General features: G+C 42.3%; 1 protein-coding gene across 1 annotated transcript in view; it reads left to right on the top strand.

The window, feature by feature from the left end:
* Nucleotides 1-10486, top strand: part of ccdc88b (coiled-coil domain containing 88B) — a 194701-nt gene extending 184215 nt beyond the window's left edge. Inside the window, 1 exon segment of the mRNA XM_034181407.1 lies at nt 10325-10486. Coding sequence (XP_034037298.1) covers nt 10325-10362 — 38 coding nt within the window. The 3' untranslated portion in view covers nt 10363-10486.
* Nucleotides 10487-18939: the final 8453 nt, after the last annotated feature.

Genomic DNA, 18939 nt, shown 5'->3' with positions numbered 1-18939 from the left:
TTGATAGGACTAATATTTTTGGAAAAATTAGCTATTTTAGCTAACTAGTAAACAATGGACATTGGACTGTAATGCACCATGGGAGTTCAAGGTTTTGGGGTTTTAAATGTTAGGGCCCCTTCACACATAGTGCAAAGTTTGGACGAAGTGCACACTTAGTGCGCATGATGCAGGAATTGTGTGCAAACCGTGTAATTTCGTCCCTGTTGCCAACACCTGGTACACGTGTTGCTACAACTATTTGCGCACACAAGTGCCTGAAAAACAGAGTGTGACACACACAAACATCTGACACCGCTCGCATGGCACTTAGAAAATGTGTGGCCAGACGCACTCCTCACACGGCAGCAGGCTGCAGACGACCGCTGTCGTAATGCTGTGAAATTTGTCTAGGTTTCCCACATAGACAAACGTTTGTGACTTTGCAAAAACACACTCTGACACGTGGGTGTGTGCGCTCCACTCATGGGAGGCGTGGCTTCTGACAGAAGTAGCTGTGGTGATCTGTCATTCTGGACATACCAGCTGGACAACACCTAATGTGTTTGGACAGTTATGGACCAACAATTGTCCACTGTGAGGCACGTGTGTCTGATTGCTGTGTTTACGGGGACATGAATAAAAACATATCTCGGTGTGGTGGTGACAAGCTGCAGCAAGCGAGCGTGCGCACAGAGCGGACACTGATAGCCCACCTGACAGGATGTATGGTTTGAACACAAATGCGAGGCTCATTCAGGTAGCTCTGATTGAAAGACTTTAGTGAAGAAAACAGCAGAGGTCGGTACAAGGGAAGGCAGTCCAAAAAACACAGCAGCAGTACAAAAACATCAGGCTTAGACGAGATCAGAATAAACAGGCTGGAGGTTGAGAACACAATGAGGCTGGCAGAACAAAGGAATACAGAACCGAGGGCTGGAGAGAAGGCACAGGGCGCATCAATCTGGCAAAGAGGCAGAGCAAAATGAGCAGTATATATATATATCCCGGTGATTAGCAGCAGATTGACAGCAGGTGCGCGTGGAGGAGCCCAGAACGGGGGCGTGGTCCAGAAAGCAGAGACATACCCACCACCAAGAGAGACACAGAAAAAGATCACACAGAGGAATCACTCAATCAATTTTATTTATATAGCGCCAAATCACAACAAACAGTTGCCCCAAGGCGCTTTATATTGTAAGGCAAGGCCATACAATAATTACGTAAAAACCCCAGCGGTCAAAACGACCCCCTGTGAGCAAGCACTTGGCGACAGTGGGAAGGAAAAACTCCCTTTTAACAGGAAGAAACCTCCAGCAGAACCAGGCTCAGGGAGGGGCAGTTCTCTGCTGGGACTGGTTGGGGCTGAGGGAGAGAACCAGGAAAAAGACATGCTGTGGAGGGGAGCAGAGATCAATCACTAATGATTAAATGCAGAGTGGTGCATACAGAGCAAAAGGAGAAAGAAACACTCAGTGCATCATGGAAACCCCCCCAGCAGTCTAAGTCTATAGCAGCATAACTAAGGGATGGTTCAGGGTCACCTGATCCAGCCCTAACTACACTCAACAAAAATATAAACGCAACACTTTTGGTTTTGCTCTCATTTTGTATGAGATGAACTCAAAGATCTAAAACTTTTTCCACATACACAATATCACCATTTCCCTCAAATATTGTTCACAAACCAGTCTAAATCTGTGATAGTGAGCACTTCTCCTTTGCTGAGATAATCCATCCCACCTCACAAGTGTGCCATATCAAGATGCTGATTAGACACCATGATTAGTGCACAGGTGTGCCTTAGACTGCCCACAATAAATAATAATGTGAATATTATCTCCATCATAACCGCATATAACACTGGCAGCTGTGTGCCTTTCTGTCGTGCGCAGTTACGCCTCATTGCACGCGTCAGGCTCGGAGCTGGACAGATCTAATGCTGTAATAAATGATCACCTTTAATAATACCTTTAATTACACCATTAATAAACATGAATCTCACCTCCAACAATGGTCCAGGAGTGTTTTACAGCACGCACATCTCATACAAAATGGGAGCAAAACCAAAAGTGTTGCATTTATATTTTTGTTGAGTGTATAAGCTTTAGCAAAGAGGAAAGTTTTAAGCCTAATCTTAAAAGTAGAGAGGGTGTCTGTCTCCCTGATCTGAATTGGGAGCTGGTTCCACAGGAGAGGAGCCTGAAAGCTGAAGGCTCTGCCTCCCATTCTACTCTTACAAACCCTAGGAACTACAAGTAAGCCTGCAGTCTGAGAGCGAAACGCTCTATTGGGGTGATATGGTACTATGAGGTCCCTAAGATAAGATGGGACATGATTATTGAAAACCTTATAAGTAAGAAGAAGAATTTTAAATTCTATTCTAGAATTAACAGGAAGCCAATGAAGAGAGGCCAATATGGGTGAGATATGCTCTCTCCTTCTAGTCCCCGTTAGTACTCTAGCTGCAGCATTTTGAATTAACTGAAGGCTTTTCAGGGAACTTTTACGACAACCTGATAATAATGAATTACAATAGTCAATCAATCAACTCAACTTTTTTCTTATATAGCGCCAAATCACAACAAACAGTTGCCCCAGTCTTCTGCTGAGACTGGTTGGGGCTGAGGGAAAAAACCAGGAAAAAGACATGCCGTGAAGGGGGGCAGAGATCGATCACTAATGATTAAATGCAGAGTGATGCATACGGAGCAAAAATAGAAAGAAACAGTGCATCATGGGAACCCCCCCACAATCTACGTCTAAAGCAGCATAACCAAGGGATGGTTCAGGGTCACCCGATCCAGCCCTAACTATAAGCCTTAGCGAAAAGGAAAGTTTTAAGCCTAATCTTAAAAGTAGAGAGGGTATCTGTCTCTGTCTGTCTAGTCCAGCCTAGAGGAAATAAATGCATGAATTAGTTTTTCAGCATCACTCTGAGACAAGACCTTTCTAATTTTAGAGAGAGGAGAGCAACAAACAGGAGAGCAACCAAACAGATAAAGACAAAACAAAGCAAAACAGAGCAACCTCACATCCTGACACCACCAGGTTGAAACAGACCATCGGATCAGAACACACAGCGGACGATCTGACCGTTACGTCACCCATGTGAGCTCTGTTCCACATGACACGGTGTCTGTGCTGTGGTGCGCCATCCACAAGACAGGCGTGTCGGGCAGAACACGCGTGGCCAACTGGACACACCTGACCAGTAGATGTGGACATGATCAGAGCACACTGCTTCTCATTCATGTCATTTCATGACTGTATGTCAGTGACCATGGGTCATCTACAGATGAACAGGTGGATCGTTTTTGTATTGCTCGCTTGATAAATGTGGTGTTTTTATATGGTGTGTGATTTTAATTTTTTGGTAATACTTTCATGTCCTTCCTGATATGAGGCAGCTTCCCGCAGCTTTCAAAGAACAGCTCCGTAGCTCAGTGGTAAAGTCTCTGACTGGTTTTGAAAGATGTGAGTTCGCGTCCCAGGTGGTGTGTGTTGTTTTTTTTTTTGTTTTTTTAATAAGCGCGCGATGTGGTCCCACAGGTACCGGCTGGTTTATATTTTTTTATTTATTCCACATAAGTGGTGAGATGTGGTTCCACATGTACCAGCTGGTTTTTATTTCTGCCACATAAGCGGCGCCATGTGCTGCACCTGGCACTGTTCCTGCTCGACGGACACCGGCACATGGACGAACTCTCGCACCAAGTTCCTGCACACCTGCCCATCGGCACAATGTTTTGTGCGTGATGTTTCATGCGCTGATTTTGAACTGTTTCATGTTGTTTTGTGAAGGGTATGTGTGAAGGGGCCATTATTGTGGTTCATGTTAGTTTAACAGTGTTGTTAGTGTTATGATTTGTTGTGTTTTTGTTATTCAATTGGTTTAGTCAGTTTAGTTAAGTGTCACGTTGTTGTTACCATGAGGGAAAAGAGAATTGCTTTTGATGTCTTCCACCACCATTTCTGTTTGTGAGTGAGTAACAAATTAAAAGCACCTGCTTGCAGCAGAATGCAGAAAAACATAAAGCTTATTTAAAATATATGGATGACAGAAGAAAGTGAAAACACTTACAACCCCAATTCCAATGATGTTGGGATGTTGTGTACAGTGTAAATAAAAACAGAATACAATGATTTGCAAATCCTCTTCAACCTATATTCAATTGAATACACCACAGACTTTTTTTTGATGCTATATTTTTGTGCTTAGTTACATGGAGAACTTCTCCGTGGAGACTGTGTGTGTGTGTGTGTGTGCGTGCGCGCGCACGCGTGCCCACATGGAGGTTGGGAGTTGGGGTGGTTGCAAAGAAAATATTTTCACCAGAACCCAGCATAACCACATATTGCCACTGTTTGTAAGGATGTTGAAAACACAGGTCAGTTTTTGGCCTGGCTTTTGCTTTAAGAAAATCAGTTGTGGTTTAAATGAAGATACCTGCAAAACAGTGAATCACATTTATATTTCAAGCACACCACCCCATCACTAGGTGGTTAATGATACAGTAATCATGATGCAGCATGGTACAGGATGTACACAGTTCATAATTTTCTATCTATATGCTGTGTATATGATTTTTAGATCCTGTAGTTTATGGCCTGTAGTGTTAGGTGGGGGTTCTATACTGCAGTATCAAGCTGTTTATTTACAACCCCAATTCCAATGAAGTTGGGACATTGTGTGAAATGTAAATAACGTGTTGCAGGCATCCATTTCAAAATGAGCAAATACTAAATAAATAAATAAATAAAATAGTATTTGCACAAAACAGTAAAGTTTATCAGTTTGAACATTAAATATATTGTCTTTGTGGTGTATTCAATTGAATATAGTTTGAAGAGGATTTGCAAATCATTGTATTCTGTTTTTATTTACATTTCACACAACATCCCAACTTCATTGGAAATAGGGTTGTATTTCCATTGTGGTCCATTTAAAAATCAAATGACAAAATAGACGTAATAATAATAATAATAGTGATATAATAACTGTGTGTATATGATAACAAGAACCTAAACAATTTATGAATACATTAAAACAGCAAATTAACATTACAAAATTGCATAACAGAAAATAAAAGGGTTGAGTTCCTCTTCTAAAATTTGTTGAGGTCTAAGGTTCTAAAAACTGGACTCACACGCCATTCCAACTCATACAAGCTTTGCTTAATTTATTACCACCCTTGAAAAAATATCAGCTACCTATTTTATAAACACTACCCAATCTACAGCCCGTGGATCCCCACGGGCAACACGTTACTTTGATTTATTGTAGTTATTTATCAAACAACAAGCCAAAAAAGCCACGTTCTGATTTGATTCAGCTTCTCAAATATGAAGATTTGCAGCATTCTGTTCTTTTTTTTTTTTTTGCCTCCGTCTTGTTTCTGTCAGCAGGATGTCTGAAAAAACACAAATTAATTTTTATTTAATTGAACAATAGCCTCGAGTCAAAGAGCTGATTAGATTTCAAGGCAAATGCAAATCCAGGATCATTTTTAAATTAATGTTTGTATGTGAGTGTCACCGTGGATTAGTGGTTAGCACTGTTGCTTCATAGACAGAAGTTCTAGGGTTCATTTCAGACTCGGTCCTTTCTGTGTAGAGTTTGCATGTTCTCCCTGTGTCTGCATGGGTTCCCTCCAGGTGCTCCGCCTTCCTCCCCAGTTCCATACACATGTAGTTTAGGTGAATTGGTGACTCTAAATTGACCTTAAAGGTGAATGTGTTTGTCTGTGGATGTGTGTCGGGCTGTCAGCGTGCCTCTCGCCCAATGCCTGCTGGCTTTTTACCTCCGTTAAGGACTTAAACAGCACAGCTGGGTGTTGGTAGAAGTTTGCATTCTTTGAGTAATCTTTAGTTTGACATAAGTTAATTTTATAAGTAAGTAAGTGTTGGAGACAAAAGCATTTTCATACCAGATATTAGCTCATTCTGATTGGTTTGAAAAGGCACAAAACAATTTATAACATAGTTTCAAGTGAATTAGAGTAAGCGGGTATAGAAAATGAATAAATGAAGAAGTTGAGAAAATAGTTTTATATCAAACAAGTGTCAGTCAATCAATTAAATTTATTTAAAAGGGACCATGTGCAATTAAAATATAAATGTTACCATTTGATGCATTGCACCAGAGTTAGCCTTAGGCTAATTTGCATCTGCAGTCCCTAGACACAGATAAATATAACACATATAAAAACATCAAACATCACAAATAAATACAACACAGACAAAGCATTAAACATCACTCAACAGATAGACAAAGACATATAGCAACACTGTCTCCCACATATTATTGTTTTATTTTGTTTTTACTGTTTTCAGATATTTAATAGACAAGAAATCAATTAATTGGAAAAAGACAAAGATTATATCATAATAAAATGCTAATACAACCCCTGGCAAAAATTATGGACTCACCGGCCTCGGAGGATGTTCATTCTGTTGTTTAATTTTGTAGAAAAAAAGCAGATCACAGACATGACACAAAACTAAAGTCATTTCAAATGGCAACTTTCTGGCTTTAAGAAACACTATAAGAAATCAAGAAAAAAAGATTGTGGCAGTCAGTAACGGTTACTTTTTTAGACCAAGCAGAGGAAAAAAATATGGACTCACTCAATTCTGAGGAATAAATTATAGAATCACCCTGTAAATTTCCATCCCCAAAAATAACACCTGCATCAAATCACATCTGCTCGTTGACATTAACCCTATGTCATGAAATTGACCCTATGTGTCTTTTTGCAAGGAATGTTTTCAGTTTTTGCTCTATGGCAAGATGCATTATCTTCTTGAAAAATGATTTCATCATCCTTAAACATCAGAAAAGTGTCCAAAATATCAACGTAAACGTGTGCATTTATTGATGATGTAATGACAGCCATCTCATTGGAACGGCACCAAACAAAAGTTCCAGCATCATCACCTTGCCCAGTGCAGATTCGAGATTCATCACTGAATGACTTTCATCCAGTCATCCACAGTCCACGATTGCTTTTCTTTAGCCCATTGTAACCTTGTTTTTTTCTGTTTAGGTGTTAATGATGGCTTTCGTTTAGCTTTTCTGTATGTAAATCCCATTTCCTTTAGGCGGTTTCTTACAGTTCGGTCACAGACGTTGACTCCAGTTTCCTCCCATTCGTTCCTCATTTGTTTTGTTGTGCATTTTCGATTTTTGAGACATATTGCTTTAAGTTTTCTGTCTTGACGCTTTGATGTCTTCCTTGGTCTACCAGTATGTTTGCCTTTAACAACCTTCCCATGTTGTTTGTATTTGGTCCAGAGTTTAGACACAGCTGACTGTGAACAACCAACATCTTTTGCAACATTGCGTGATGATTTACCCTCTTTTAAGAGTTTGATAATCCTCTCCTTTGTTTCAACTGACATCTCTCGTGTTGGAGCCATGATTCATGTCAGTCCACTTGGTGCAACAGCTCTCCAAGGTGTGATCACTCCTTTTTAGATGCAGACTAACAAGCAGATGTGATTTGATGCAGGTGTTAGTTTTGGGGATGAAAATTTACAGGGTGATTCCATAATTTATTCCTCAGAATTGAGTGAGTCCATATTTTTTTTCCTCTGCTTGGTCTAAAAAAGTAACCGTTACTGACTGCCACAATCTTTTTTTCTTGATTTCTTAGTGTTTCTTAAAGCCAGAAAGTTGCCATTTGAAATGACTTTAGTTTTGTGTCATGTCTGTGATCTGCTTTTTTTCTACAAAATTAAACAACTGAATGAACATCCTCCGAGGCCGGTGATTCCATAATTTTTGCCAGGGGTTGTACCCCCGTCACACATAGCTGGAATCACGCAGAGTGGCATGGGAATTATGAATCGGCACACATCTGAAAAGTGTCGGATTTTAGTTCCAAAATGTTCTGACAGCCATCGGTGGAAGTCAACACAATTGGTCAAAATACGCTGGCGGCCCGAGTATGGTGCACATGTTCAAAACTCTCTGGGCGCGGTCGAGATCAGACACCTATCCAACAGTGGTCCATGTGCAATCTGAGGACCATCTGACCGCAATTTAAGTATTCTTATGGTGGCAAAATGGGATCTGAAACAAAATGAATCTGACACCGCAAAGCCTGCCGGTATGACCTGCACGTGCCATGTATAATAATGTCCACCCCCTGGAGCGCAAAGGAACTGTTTAAATGTATGTAGCATGCTTCATCATGATAATAATTATGACTTATTATCACGTACAGTGAATGTGAACAGTGGCTATCAAACCAAAAGCTGCAAATCTGAACAGGCTGTTATATCCACAATAGACCTTACATTACAGATATTTGTGCATTCATTCCCATGGGCGACGTAAATAATGTGAATATTATCTCCATCATAACTGCATATAACACTGGCAGCTGTGTGCCTTTCTGTCGTGCGCAGTTACGCCTCATTGCTCATTGCACGCGTCAGGCTCGGAGCTGGACAGATCTAATGCTGTAATAAATGATCACCTTTAATAATACCTTTAATTACACCATTAATAAACATGAATCTCACCTCCAACAATGGTCCAGGAGTGTTTTACAGCGCGCACATGGGCATGAAGCCGGGACAGCAGCCTGTGGTTAAAATCCTTCCACCCAAAAGAAAAAAGTTAAGTCCATGTGATAATCCAACCATCGCGGTGTCCAGAGTTGTGTTGTGCTCCTGAAGTGGGCAAACAAGAAAAAAGAAGGTTCCCTGGAAAGGCGCGCTGTCTGAGGGACTGCATGGCCCAACTGCCAGCAAACTTTGAGCGAAGTTGTCCATTGGTACCGTGTGCGCTTCGTGGCCCATGTAGCGTTATGCATACACACACATATGGTTAGTGATAATTGCAGCCCCACGAGTGTGCACGGAGCGCACGTCTGCTATGCACACACGTGCACTCATGCACACATGTGCGTGAGGAACACAGCGCTTTGGTCCCGTGTTTGCCATCCAGACATTTGGAGATCAGGCAGTCTGCAGCACCTTTTATGGCTGTCTGACAGCAGTCTGTGTCGTTAATTGATGCTTTTTTTTTGCTTTAAAACTACTGCATTCACTAACCTGAACCATTAAGAAATTACCAGACACATTAGTTTATCTCTTAACTGTTAGTTAATACCTATTACTCCATTAATTAATATCATTAACCCTGTGGGGCCCATGCCATTGTATACGACGGCTAAGACCAAGCTTTACTAAATTATAAATAAATTTTTAATGATATGAGATAGAAACGTACTTTTTTTGCTGAAAAGTTAACTCCGCGGACTTTCGAGCCAGCCATCGGCCATCTTTGTACTCCTCATAGAAGCTGTATGATGACGTGCGCAATGTGACTGTCCAATCGGAATTGGTTCACCGTCACATGGTTTTCCAAAATCCAATCGTAGGGCAGAGTTACCTCACGTGAAAAGCCAAAGATCGTTTTCTGGAGTGTTATGTTGCTAGTTGGCCTGTTTGAATAGCCCCCTGGGTGCTCCAATGAGTACATACTATTGGTCTCCAGTGCGCCCTGCGCCATTACGTACAGTGATCAGTGAAAGCAGAGGGAGCAGACGGAGAGCCTCTGATGACAATCTCACATGCTCAAACAAAGAGTGTATAACTATCAGGATTGCCCCCACTAGTTTGCATGTGAATGTTACTGGATAGCTCTGTTGCTTTCTCGGCGTAAAGCACTGTTTACCATATCAATGGAGCGAGGGGGAGGGCTGCTCAGAACACTCCAAAACACAGTAGAAGTAGAAGTTTGTGATGTAACCTTTGTGTAATTAGCAGACATAAATTGCTTTGAGAAGAGACAAACAAAACGCATAGACCATTTTCAATATATTGTTCAAAATGTGCATTTGTGTTTATTGTTTGAACCTTTTTGTTGTACAGTCTTTCACATAAGACCTCAAATTACCTTTATAAAGTGTCAAAACTGTTGTTTGATAGTTTGCTGTGCGTTTTGAATAAATGTGTGTGGAAAAGTTTCCGCTTTACTTTTTCCTTTCTTAGGGAGACCTGTTAACAGCAATAATAAAACATTTATGCCAGGCGAGTGAACTGTCCAAAAAATGCCCTCAGACCCCAGAGGGTTAATGTACCCTTACTGTAAAGTATTACTCTGAATGTAATCATCAGTTGCAGAACCTTTCAGGCAGAATGAATTATTTATAATTTCTTTAATTTTAATAAACACCTGTGAGGGGAGTGACTATCGTGTTCACTCCAATAAAAATTGTGATCATAAAATAAAACTCCATCCTGGCAGAGTTGGTCACATCTGCAACAGCTCACAAAACATACATTTTAAAAGTAAAACTGCATTCACGAGTGTGATCTTTTCTTCCAGACAATCAGCACGCCAGTGACGACACGAAGACGGCCTGAGAAAGAACGACAGCCCACTCTCTCCTGAAAAACTGTTTTATATGTCGTAGGTGTTTTATATGCTGGACTGTATTCAATCTCAAACTCTCTCAATATACTGAAGATGAATAAATTCCTTTTTATTCAAATTATTTATTTTCTGATGTGAGGGAATCAAAGCACCTCTATAGAGCTCGACGTGCACGGTGTAAACCCGTGCACAGCAGTGCCACAGCAAGCCGCTCCATCATAGACACTTAGAGGGAACGTGGAATATGAAAGTAAATTTCTCAGGAACATCATATATGTATCAACTTTGTAATTAAGTGGAAAAGGGAAAGAACCCAAACAGAACATAGCTTGTGGAAGTAAAAAAAAAAACCAAAAAAAAAACCAAAACTTGTAACTGTCTGCTGAGCTTTAAAGTTGAGCAGTTGAAGTGTTTCATCTCATCCTCCCTAAACTTTTACAGGTTCAGCGTTCTCTCTGATCACCTCTTCTTGTAAGTTGGTTCGCTCAGTTAAAAGTAGAATTTTTCACAGGATATCACAAATTTTGCACGACACATATTAAGAAATCTGGAACATCACCTAAGAAACACTGTGATGCAAAAGTGAAGGCCTGTTGACTCAAATAGAAGGGACCAGAAATAAATGTACAGATTAGAAAGTGGCTCAGGAATGGAAGGTGGACTACCTGTAGCTCAGTTCCAAGTAAATTAGGTTTAGTTTGAACATTGTTTCACAGCTGACACGAGGCAGCTTTAATTTAATTTATTAATTTATATAGCACCAAATCACGACAAAGTCGCACCAAGGCGCTTCACATAATTCACAACAACACAAATTAATCTAAATTCAAAATTAAAAGCAAGAAAAGCACAGTTAAAAGATAAAACACAGTAGAATAAAAAGAAATTACAAAGCAAACACAAACAGATTAAAAAATTAATGATAAGACAGTCTAAAAAAGTGGGTCTTCAGTCTTGATTTAAAAATCTCCACCGTGTCAGACTGCCGAATAACAGCAGGTAGATCATTCCAAAGAGCCGGACCACGGTAGGAGAAGGCTCTATACCCCACAGACTTTTTGTTCATCCTCGGAACACACAGAAGCCCTGCGCCCTGCGAACGCAAAGGCCTCGCAGGTACGTAGGGCTTAACCAAGTCCGCCAAGTAGGAAGGCGCCAGTCTATGAACAATTTTGTTACCAGATCAGTGGGGACTGATACCATCCAGGTTTGTCGGTGCTAGTGGTCACTCTGAAATCACCTATGACTGGAGGATTGTCACCTCTGGAGCAGCTGTCAATCACAGAGTGAAGCTACAAGTAAAATTCTCCCTCACAGAGATATCACATACTGCAGACGGCACAAACACAGAAAACAGACGAGCTGTCTAAAGAGTGCCTGAGTCTCATATCTGACACCAGCAGGTTCACCACACAAGCTGCTCTTCCCTCAGCAACCCGACCAACCGGGTCACTGCACCAAAAGTAGGTGTATCCACCCACCGATCACTCAGACCTCAGACAGCGACTGCAATGTAGAACTTTTCATGCCCCTCTGACAGCAGTGAAAGATGATCATCTTTGCTGATGATTTACAAAATCCCAGTGTACTTTAAACCTGTTAACACCTTGAGACAGAAATGAGTTCACCCTAAGGACAGGATCCCTAGTTACAAACAGAGCAATGTAGTGTATTCTATGAGATGTCAGGAAAACTGTAACAAACACTACATCAGTGAGACTAAGCAGCCGTTAAACAAAAGGCTATACCAGCACCGCAGAGAGGGTGCCGGTGGACCTCAGTCTGCAGTTCATCTCCACCTTAAAGACACTAACCACACGTTTGAGGACAAGGAAGTTAAAATCTTAGCCAGAGAAAGGAAATGGTTTGAGAGAGGAGTGAAGGAGGCATTGTATGTGAAACAGTTGAAACCTGGCCTTAACCAGGGAGGGGGTCTGAGACACGCTTTCTCCCCTGTTTACAATGGAGTACTCAGGTCAAAGCAGTTTCAGTCTTTTGTTCATGGTAATGAGTCATTCACGTCATCAGGAGAGTCATCAAGAGAGCCGTCAGTCCCATCGTTAGGAGGGACAGCTGCCCTGTCATTAGGAGGGTGCTAACTACAGCACAATAGGTGCTAATTAGAGCAATTGTTTAGTCACTAGCCAATAGCAGTCTGCCACTCGGTAGGAGGGGTCTGGTTAGGTTTAAAACTCCAGCTTTTGTGGCTTCTGTTATTCTTCTCTACAAGAGTCAAGACAGAAGTCAGACTACCAGAACAAGAATTTTAGCTGAGGAAGTTTCTGCGCCCAGTTGAAGATTCAAGCTTCTCTACTATGGAAACCACCTGGACAACTGAGAGCCTTCACAGAAACATCTTTGCTGAGATAAATGATGTTCCTGTTGTACACCTGCAAGACCCACCTCAGGTTTGGATTTGGGCATAATGCAGTATGCATATGATAATTTGTTTTTGGTTGGTATACAGGTCATCCCATGCCAAATCTAGGCTCACATTTGCCAGATTTAAAATCCACTACCATTCAGTAATGACTGATTTGTAGTCCACTTGAATCTCAGAGGTTTTTAATGAGGGAATAACAGACTGAAGTATAAAATAGCTCAGCTGTCAACTGTCCAGTTACGCTTGGTCCATGTAGAACAGGTACCTCAGCAGGATAAAAAGTTGGACCTCCAATCTGCCAATCTGGGATCGATTCCTGGTCGCGCTGCGCTAGACACTATGTGTATCATGTTGGGGAGATGATAATTTAGTGGTTAAGCATTGGGATAGGGTGTGTGTGTTTATGTGAATGGGTGAATGTGAGGCATAATTGTAAAGCACTTTGATTGATGCAGATGGAAAAGTGCTATACAAAGTCTGTTAGAAAAGTATCGGACCTTTTCATTTTTTGCAAAAACCTGATGGATTTGAATCATGTGTGCTTGCATGAGCAAACCTTGAGCCTTCGTGCGCATGCGTGAACTTTTTCACGCCTGTCGATTGCATCATTTTCTGGTAAGCAGCCTTTGTGTGAGGACATGTGTTGTGCGCTCGGCGGATTTTCATATCAAGGAAAATCTGTGTGATCCTATGGGCATCACACAGATTAAGGAGCGGTACAACTGGTTTAAAGACAGCCGCACAACGGTGGAGAGCGAGCCACGCTCCGGTCGGCCATCAACATGCTGAAATGACCAGATCATTTCCAAAGTGAACGCTGTGGTGATGCGGGACTGTCGTGTGACTGTCCGAGAAATTGCAGAAGAGGTGGACATCAGCACTTTTTCAGTACATTCCACTGTGACAGAAGATTTGGATATGAAGAGTGGCAGTGAATTTCATGCTGCTGCTGACGGCGGAGCAAAAGCGCCTTTGTGTTGAAGTCTCACAGGACATGCTGTGACATGCCCACCTCTTCCACAATTTCTCGGATAGTCACACGACTGAAAAGTCACCAAAAGCCGTCTGAATCATCCGAATGGTTTCCACCTGGCTGTCGCCCAGTTTCTGGCAAAATTTGATGTGGCGCTGCGCACGAAGGTTCAAGGTTTGCTCATGCAAGCACACGTGATTCAAATCCATCAGGTTTTTGAAAAAAATAAAAAGGTTGGATACTTTTCTAACAGACCTCGTATAAATGCAGTCCATTTAACTATAAATTAGTACGGGCCTTGGCTCTGGAGGTAACCTGCACTGGACATGTCCTGTCCAGGGGACACGCCATGCTTCACTGAGTTAAGCACCGACACCAACAGCATACGTAGGACGACTTCTTAAAAAAGCTTAACGGCCATCACCATGCAATCGCCATGAATGGCCATCACCTCCCCCAATCTTAACAGATTGGGGGAGGTGATGGCCTAGTGGCTAAGGTGTTGGCTTGAGAACAGAAGATCCTCGGTTCAAATCCCCGCTTGACTGGAAAATCACTAAGGGCCCTTGGGCAAGGTCCTTAATCCCCTATTGCTCCCGGTGTGTGGTGAGCGCCTTATATGGCAGCACCCTGACATCAGGATGAATGTGAGGCATTACTGTAAAGTGCTTTGAGCATCTGATACAGATGGAAAAGTGCTATATAAATGCAGTCCACAATGGTAACATTATGCCAAAACAAGACCAATCTGAGATTTCTGATGTCCACCACTCCGGATCCAGATCACCTCCAAAATTCAGTGGTCTTCCATGCCCTAATATCTATCTGTGGTGCAACTTTGGTGAGAATCTGTGAACTACTTTTGAAGTGATCCTTCAAAAACTATATAAAGTGAAATTTTGATCCAGATCTGGATCACCTCCAACATTCAGTGGTCTTCCCTGTCCTAATATCTATCTATTGTGGAAATTTTGTCAAAGTCTGTGCAGTAGTTTTGATATAATACTGCTAAAAGTCTAACAGGCAAATAAATAAAGACCAACGATTTTATTAAGTCCTTGGTGGATGTAATAAAATCATTGTCAGTCTGAAAGTATATGTGCATCCAAAACAAATATGAACAAAAACTAGTTGAGAGCCTGAGCAGTAGATTTTAAATGTCAGTGTGACTTTACAGTTGTTCCACATTAGAGATTCAGACATCACTCTGTGGCTCAGATTTAAGCAGGAACCAAAAATAAATGCATAAATCTAACATAAACCCTCTTTGTAACCTCCAGATCTGAGCTGTGTACCGTAGGATAAATGTAGAGAACCAACTCGCTTCTGGAACACATACGATGGTTGAAAATCCCATTTCATTGCCAGGGTCTTGTGTAAATCCTGTCATTGATCTTACAGTAAATGAACTGCACCACTGCTTTAACGAGAATCCTCGTCAAGTCCTTCCAACGCTGTACCAAACGTTTTCAGTGTGGCGCTGGCCAACTGGCCAACTGATTTGGGGGGGGTGAGCACGCTGCCTTCCAAATGAGCAGACAGAGTTCATCATGAAGCTGAAAGGGCCCACTTACGAAGCAGGCAGATGAGGACAAGGAAACCTGGTGTTTCCGGTGGAAAGGAGACGTGAGGGATCAGCCGGTAGCTCTCTCAGCCCATCCCCAAACACGGTCTGAATTAGGATTTGCAAATGACAAATGGATTGCTAATACAATTCATAAATTATGTAGTTGTCATGGCGACATTAATCAAAAACCAGGCTCCTTCTCTCGGCTCTGAACATTGTGTTTGTGGAATTGACATGCATGATGAGAGCTGCGTGCCGAGCCGCCTGAGTGAGTGCGGGGCAGAGTGATAGCACGATATTGGTTCTGCCAGTCACTCAGAGGCTTATTATGAGTGCAACGCAACAATCACATGCCCTCAGGCACACAGACAAACGCCAAGGATAAGCCTTTAAATTTTCAACTGAGGAGCCACGCTGTGGTGCAGGCAGCGAGAACCTTCGCAGGTTATTTTTTTTGCCACGTATAAATCCGGGTGCATGATCAAGAAATTCTCAAATAGTGCTTGAAAAGATGGATGAATAAAAACAGTAATCTGACTCCTTTTCAGTCTGACTTGGCTGAAATAAAGTCGGATTTTTCTCGGCGGGCTCCGTTCCCGGAAGTATATAATGAGCAGCGGCATAAAAACGCCATGAAAACAGACTGAAAGGAAAATCTTGGCACAAAATGAGTGATGAAGTGCCATCTGCACCTTTTATTTCTAAATCGATGAATGATGGATGTGTGCTGACATCACCGTTGGATCTCAGGAGTTCACCCAGCTGCTTAATTATTGAGCACCTGAGGCGTGTAACACGATCAGCGCACATCACGTTTAAATGTTTTGGCCTTCTATAAAGAGATTTTCCTCTCTCTCGCCTTCCCTGTTAGCGACGGGTTCTCGTTATCTTCTCTCCGTCCGACGGTACCGCCTCTCCGTGTCTGTGGCCTGAATGCATCTTCCCTCCGCTCCCTCACTAGTCCTTGCCCGAGCTATCAAATTTTAATGACTGTCTTACTAAAGAGCCTCGAGCGACCGAAAACCACACTTAAACCGCTTAGTCCACCAACTGAACAGACTCCGCATCCTGAACACTTAAAGCTGCATTAGATTTTTTTGTTTCTACTTCTGCAAGAAATGGCTGCAGCTACCAAATGAAGCCAAACCAGCCAGACCGGAGTGAGTTCCAGCCCTTCTTGGCTGATTTAGAATCAAGGCACACCTCCCAAACTTCACTTTGGGTTAATAAAAGCTGTAATTCAGGGACTTTCTTCCAGGCGGAGCGGGCGGGGAGGTATGGAGACGAAAGAGCGGGAAGGTGATCTGTGATCGAGAAGCGGCAGCGTAATTCAATTAATTATATTTTGCTCCAGGCAGCACAGAGGAGGAGATCGTTGCAGAGCAACACAATGCAACTATGTGAGACCAATAAATAAGTAAACAAATAAATAAATAAGGGGAGAGCGTGCGTGCTGGCAGGCTGACCTTACAACCTCGCCTGATCACAAAACTGTCAAACTGGCTGTGCTTTCAGCAGGCTTTTACTCAATGAGGTTAACCCAAAGGTGAGTCTGTTCATCTGCAGCTCTCCTCCCTTTCTTTCTATCCATCTTTATGTCTCTTTCTTTCCCCCCCCACCTCTTATTTCATCCTCCTCCTGCCTCATTCAGGATCTTCCCTCCTTCTCTCAACTATTTTTCTGTGCACCCTTCCCTCCTCGTGCACTCCCTGTCTCTCCCCCAGTGTATTAAAGGGCTTTGACGCGCTCAGTAAAAGCTGATTTATTTTCTGGGTGGTATCGATCGGTTTCTGCATTAAAGATTATAATTCATTATGCCAGCCCCTTTTAAAACATTAAACACTCAAAATAAACATAAAACACCCCCCACCCACCTCCACAGTGGCTCCGTGTCCCCAGGAGACAGGAAAACGCTCTGAGCCCCACCTGAGTGCGCGTTAAAGACTCAGACATCAAAGTCAAAGAAACGGTCCTGATGTTGTACACACACACACACACACACACACACTCCTGCAGTCTGACGCGTGTTGACAGAACAAACAACACCGTGAGTGACACCTGAATTTACAGCGGCGCCTCGGCCAGACGGAAAAAGAAACCAATAAAAGAGAAAAAGCAGGAAATGACAGGACAAATGAACAGTTCTGGGACTTAATCAGAAGGTGCAGAAAGCAGTTTGTTCAATATCATTTTCTCAATACAAAGGAAAAAGCAGCAGAATGTCGATTCTTCCTGCGTGGGTCGGGTCAAAGGGTCATGCGCTCTCCTGCTGATCTCTGTGGGATTGTACAGGTTCAGTCAGACCTGTGTGTCCTCCCATTGATTTTGTTTTATTTATTATTTTTTAAAGTCCACATGGCCGCTCTGATTCCCTACACAAAACCAGACTGGTCTTCTGTGCTGCCGTGACAGACTGATTTTGTCTTTGTGCCGTGAGGACTTGTGGAGCAACCCCTCTGATTCTGTCCACTCACACCGTCTCTCTGAGGGACACTCTCCCTCTCCTCTTTCTCCTTCCATTAAAGGGTCTCTTCTTTCCTGAAGCTCCAACTTCACCCCCCCCCCCCCCCCCCATTTTTTTTTCTGCCTCTGACAGGCTTTCAGACAGTAAATCAGAGACATTGATCCAGTGCAGTGCCCAAGTGTCCTGGATTCTGCTAAAGAGCCATTTTCATTTCACAAGCAGTTTACGGGCCTCGCTACCCTCCGCCCGTAAACACCCTCCTCCCCCACTCCCTCTATCACGACCTCATCCATACGCATCACCAATCTCCTCTAAATGCCGGTTCCTCGTGCACTCCAAGGGCTGGCTGTTTTCTTCCAACACTCTGCTGTTGGACTCGCAATTTTCTTAGACGACAGATACCTTGAGAGGGCTGAAAGGCTTCAGTATCACAAAATTGCCTGCACGCACTGATTCAAACAGACACACAAATTTATGCCTACGCTCCTGCACATGCACGCTCCAGAGCACAGCAGGACTCCTTCAATTAATTCCAAGAGGTCTGACTCCAGCAGCATCAGAACTAATTTGAACTTCCCTATAATTTTCTTCAACATCAGCACAATGAATAAATGTGCAAGACGTCTTTAAGAATGTTTAGTGTGCATGAAAATTATTACTGGACCTTTTACACGTTTCGCAAAGCGCTGTTTTTATTTGAGTTACAATCATGGTGTCAAATGCAACACAAAACAATAAATAAATAAAAGTAGCCCAACAGCGTATTTGATTCATCACGTCTCACTTAATTTATTAAAACCCAATTAGAAACAAGTTTGGCACTCATTTGAACATGCAAAACAGCAAATTTAAAAAAAATTAAGTTGGTCTGCCCGATTTAAATTTGCTGCAGAATTTAATTACAGTTATTCCAGGCCAGACTCTATTATTATTATTATTACTATTATATTAATATCCAAAAGGTTTTATGCTCCAACAGTTAAGCAATTTAGTGAAGGGAAAGATTCCTCTGTGGAAGAAATATGCCAGGATCAGTGTACAGCCGGGTCCATGAGGACTAGGACACCACAGCTTCCTCTGGCATTTTGATGAATGAAGTGAAGAAAGATGAAGTAAATCTTTTCTCTTTACGTCAATGGCTTTCTTTTGACTTTCACCAGGTCGTTATTGTAAATAAGAA

This window comes from Thalassophryne amazonica, chromosome 11 (assembly GCF_902500255.1).
Source record: "Thalassophryne amazonica chromosome 11, fThaAma1.1, whole genome shotgun sequence".
Taxonomy (NCBI): domain Eukaryota; kingdom Metazoa; phylum Chordata; class Actinopteri; order Batrachoidiformes; family Batrachoididae; genus Thalassophryne; species Thalassophryne amazonica.
Note: the sequence above shows the minus strand (reverse complement) of the source record. Positions and strands in the feature narration are given on the sequence as shown.